This window comes from Elephantulus edwardii, unplaced genomic scaffold (genome assembly GCF_000299155.1).
Source record: "Elephantulus edwardii isolate Elephantulus edwardi_28Jun2011 unplaced genomic scaffold, EleEdw1.0 scaffold00052, whole genome shotgun sequence".
In the NCBI taxonomy this organism is placed as follows: domain Eukaryota; kingdom Metazoa; phylum Chordata; class Mammalia; order Macroscelidea; family Macroscelididae; genus Elephantulus; species Elephantulus edwardii.
The window spans coordinates 598,051-603,120 of NW_006399802.1; the positions used below are offsets into that span (position 1 = coordinate 598,051).

The 5,070-nt window shown below is 41.0% G+C and overlaps 1 protein-coding gene across 1 annotated transcript; it reads right to left on the bottom strand.

The window, feature by feature from the left end:
* Positions 1-3,614: 3,614 nt before the first annotated feature.
* On the bottom strand, positions 3,615-4,553 carry LOC102856025 (olfactory receptor 13J1-like). Its single transcript, XM_006886949.1, has one exon. The coding sequence runs from the start codon at positions 4,551-4,553 to the stop codon at positions 3,615-3,617; it is 939 nt and encodes a 312-aa protein (XP_006887011.1).
* Between the last annotated feature and the right edge of the window lie 517 nt (positions 4,554-5,070).

The window sequence follows — 5,070 nt, forward strand, 5'->3', positions numbered from 1 at the left end:
TATATATATATATATATATATATATATATATATAAAATCCCATCGCAGCAGCAGCAAAGTGTAATTAACAGAAGAGCAAACAATAAATGAATGTTGGAGAGGATATAAAGAAATTAGGGGGATTGCACTATTAGGGAGATTATTAAATGGTGCAACAACTATGGGAAGCAGTCTGGCATTTCCTCAAAAAGCTGAACTTAGAAATCTCAGGTGACCCAGCTATTCCACTGCTAGAAATATACCCCAAGGAAATTAGTGCTGAGATTCAAACAAATATAAGTACATCTGTGTTCATCACTGTGCTTTTCACAATAGGAAGAAAATGGAAACATCTCAAATGCCCATCAACAAACAAATGAATAGGGAACTGAGGTATATTCACATAATGGAATACTATGCAGCCCTAAAAAACAATGAAGCATTCATAAAACATGACACAGCAAGGGAGTCTAGAGGGAATTATGTTGAATGAAATAACTCAGTCATAAAAAAGACAAATACTGCATAAGACTGTTACTATGAAAATAGGAGGGTAACTGAGAGGTGTAGTGGAAGGAAGGGGAGAATATAAATAGAATGTGTAAACAATGAACACTATAAGGACAAGGACAAGAGAAAATCAATAAAAAGTGTTTCCAGAAACTGCACAAAATGGACATACCTAGAAGACATTATGTTAAGCAAAATGAGTCAGTTATAGAAGGACTTATGGTATAAGACCAGTATAAAAATAAATCAGTTATAAATGGACTGTATCAGAATATATTTAAATATTCCTCTATTATTTGATACATAGTTTATTATGTTTTGTTACTATGAATAATTTTGAGATTAACCTTGCATCTCTAATTATTTTCTTACACTGTTTCTAGAAAAAGAAATGCTATGTCAAATGACATGGAAATATTTTAAAAACCATTTGTGTTAGAATTTTTCCAATGTGTCACCATCATAGACTTTGCTATTTTCATTTATATTGCTTACCTCTCCCTCCTTGCTGTCTCATCTTTATGTTTAGGTAAATGTGGATTGTTTGTTTAGTCTGTTATAGTTAATTCTTTAAAAGTAAGTGATACTGTTTACTTGCCATCTACTATTTGTCTTAAAGGTGATTTGGTTCCAATTAAAAAATGCTTTTTAGAATGATAGTCTCAAGGGCTTCTCTAGTTTTTATCTGTCTAGTAAGTCTGAACATTTTTAAGAATATGAGCTTTGTTCTACATTTCTCTCCTATTCTATGTGGGGCCTTCCACTGCTGCTACTTAAAAGCAGGATGGTAAAATATTGCCTCATATACTTTGAGCATGTTGTTAAGAGGAGCCCTTTCTTGTAAAAAGGCATCATACACAGAAAGGCAAAGGGTCAGTGAAAGAGAAATGAGTGAAGACAGTGACTATAGTAGTGGCCTCAAGTGTGTCAAAGACAATGGAGATGGTACAGGAGAGATAAGGTCCGGATTCCTTGTTCATAGTGTCACTATGAGATGAGTCATACTCGACTCACCAACACCTAACAACACTAACAATTGTGTCCTTGGTTTGAATTATGGGAATTGGTACCTTTAATTTTGACCTATGAAAGATTGTGGTTGTGTGACCTTAAGTCCTGTGGACTAGTTTTTTCTTTGAATCTTTGTCCCCTTTCATTCTCTTCAGTGAATTTGGAAACTTTTGAGACTCTTGATTCATATTTCTAACTTTATATAGTTTCTTCTCATCTCCTGCAGCAAGCATCACCTGTTTTACTGTTTCTTAGCCGACAAAAAGGTGTTACAACAACAACAAGAAAAAACCCACAAAAAAAACCAAAACCCCAACCCTCTCTACCATATTGACAGGTGAAGTATTTAATCACTGAGATATCTAAAAAGCTAATCAGAATGAAAACCATAATGTTCACAGGAGCAAGTTGACATTTACGGATTCAAGGTCTAAGAGAAGATCATCCCTGGCTATTGAAGAGATTTATCTGTCTCTCTCCCCAAAGCTGGGAACTGTGAGCTATGCTTCTCTATGACTTTGATATACTAAACTGGACCTGCTTCTGACCAACATAGAAAGCAGGAAGCAGGCTTAGGAATAAACCAAGAACTCATACATCCAGGGATCAAGAGAGTAGTACTGTGGCTGGGAGGCCAGGATCAGATCTTCCATTATACAGATGGTGCTGCCAAGGCCAGAGGCAGTGTCAGACTATCCAGGAAACGAAAAAAGCAAGAATGTGTTTGTACTTACTTGTTGAAATGTAGTAAATATTATTATATTCTTTCAACACCTCAAAGATAGCTGACACCTGTATCTCTCTTCTGAAAGAATCAAAGCCTCTTTTCATAATGACTGTCCATGACTGAGCAGAGTCATAATAAGCATGGTGAGCATGGGCTGACTTTAACAATCTGTAGAAAACAATTTCACACCAGTTTCAAAATTGTTCATTATGAACAATTAAGTAAGTAAGCAAAAGTCAGCTAGATTTGGTGCAGAGAACAGAATTGCTGTGTGAATGCATTCCCCAGAGTCCATGTCCACTGTGCATTCATTGAATTCTCAGAAAGAAAAGCTAAAAAGAGGAAGAGCTCTGGAAGTGCAGAGAAGGAAGGACTATAGAGGATGGGGTGAGGTGGTGGGGATGGAGGAAGATGCTACATCAAAGCCACACTTTGAATAGGGCAAGAGTAGAGCACTGGTATGGGTCAGTGGGTTATGTGAGTAGGTCAGATCCTGGATGCTCTAGATAAGTGGTGTCTCAAGGACTTGACAGTTCTTAGATTCAAGCCTCATTCTTCCCAGAGCATGCCATCTGAGAGCTAATCCTGATTCTAGTCAGATTTGTCTGCCATTTTCACCCTTACATTAGTGTCTTCTTTGATGACTAAAAAAATATATACAGGATCTAAGCTTGGGCAGGGCTGGAACTTGGGACAGAAAGGAGCATGATACTCCAGGAATAACACTGAAAATAAAGTAGGAGGAACCCAATGAGAAAAGCAAACTTAGGAGTTTAGTAGATGTGGAGTTTGAGTTGAGCCTTAATGGGAAGACAGTATTTTACCTGTGCAGCTCTGGATTGGGAGGAGGTTAACTTTTGGGAGGAACCTCTGGGAGAAACCTATCAAAGGCCCTGAGCTAGTTGATGAAGGTGGTCCCAAGGAACATATTGGCTGCTGGGTGTGGTATGAAGAGAGAGACAGTGGGACAGAAAGATGGGAGACCTGTCAGACTATGAAAGCTTGTACATGATGAATCTCCCACTGGAGATCTTATATTTTATCCTACGGCAGTGGGAACCTCTTACAGTTCCTCTTAAAGGATGATCTGATGGCGTGTTATTTTCAGATAGATCTCTAGGAAGGATAGATTGAAAGTCTTGGAGTTGGCCTGGAGACTGATGTGAAGATCTAGGAATTGATGCTGAGAAATGGGGAAGAAGCTGAAGCCCCCTTAGTGAACTAATTCTGTGGCAGTGTCACAGTGACTTGATGTGGCCTTCTGTGATATTTCTAGGATGAAGATCCTAGACTCATAAGCTTATTTCCTTTTCTGGCTTCATTGAAAGCAGATGGTGGCCTTATCTACTAACCTGAGAGCGCTCTCAGTGCTGAGCTCTGCACTACCTCACTTAAAGGACCAACTCCTGCTCCACACCTTCTTGGCAGCTTCTTTCACCTCTTTGTTCCTCAAGCTGTAGATGACAGGGTTCAACATGGGTGTGACCACAGCATAGAGGACAGTGAAGACTTCATCAGAGACATGAGCTTCCTTGCTCTTGGGCTTCATGTACATGTAGATGATAGCCCCGTAGAAGAGCACCACCACAGCCAGGTGAGCTGAGCAGGTCGAGAAGGCTTTTCGGCGCCCTGCGGATGAGGGCACCCTCAGAATGGTGACCAAGATAAGGGTGTAGGAGAGGCAGATGAGAGTTAGGGGCATGGGCAACAGCAGAATGCTGCCGGCCAACAAGAAGGCCTCACTCACAGATGTATCGCCGCATGCCAACTTCAGCACTGCCAAGATCTCACAGGTGAAGTGACTGATCACATAGTGACCACAGAAGGGCAGCCTCATGGCGATGACTGTCTCAGTCACTGACTTGAGAAGGGAGAAGGTCCAGGCAGCTCCCACCAGCAACAGGCAGAGCTGGCGGCTCATGAGCACAGGATACTGGAGAGGCCAGCAAATGGCCAGGTAGCGATCATAGGCCATGATGGCAAGTAGTAGGCACTCAGTGGAGCCTGTGGACAAGCTCAGACACATTTGAACTGCACAGCCAGTGAAGGAGATGGTCTTCTGGGTTGACAGGAAGTGAACAAGCATCAGGGGGGTAAATGACGATGTGTAACAGATGTCCAGGATGGAGAGGTTGCTCAGGAAGAAGTACATGGGTGTGTGTAGGTGGACATCCAGCACACTGACTGCCACAATGGCTGTGTTCCCCAGCAGGGTCACCAGGTACATGGCTGAACACAGCGGGAAGAGCAGGTGCTCCAGGGCAGGGTAGGCAGAAAATCCTTTCAGAAAGAACTCGGGGACCCCCGTCCTATTGAGTGTCTCCATGCTGTGGCATTTAGAAAGGTTCACACTGTGAAGGAGGAGTAGACGAGGCAAAGTCATGAGAAGCTCACAGAGCCTCTTCTGGGAGAAGGTAGGCTACTCGATTCCTTTTCTGTGGACTTAGGAAATCTCCCTTCCCTCCATGTTCTCAACTTAGTTATCTATAAACAAAGAATTTCTTCAAATCAGCATTTTATTAAGAGTGTTAATATGCAATGTTCAGAGGCAATCTGAAAATCAATTTGAAGAAACAGTAGGTTAATAAAATTTAAGTCAAGATCTATACTGAAAGACATTCCAGAAGCTTTCATACACATGTGACTCTCTAAAAGCAACATAGGGTATGGTGAGCTTTCCAAATACATTTGGCAGTGAATGCTCCTTTCTCCCTTTTACCCTCTACCTCCTTTACCTTCTGCAGATCTGAAAACATAGTTTGAGAAATGGTGAGTTTTTAGAACCAAGATTTTACACATTAGCTTTCCAGAATAGTACCTGGAGAGTTTGTTAATAAACATCT

What these genes read in the sequence shown, in the direction of transcription:
- LOC102856025 (XM_006886949.1), bottom strand. Translation starts at nt 4,553, where the DNA reads ATGGAGACACTCAATAGGACGGGGGTCCCCGAGTTCTTTCTGAAAGGA.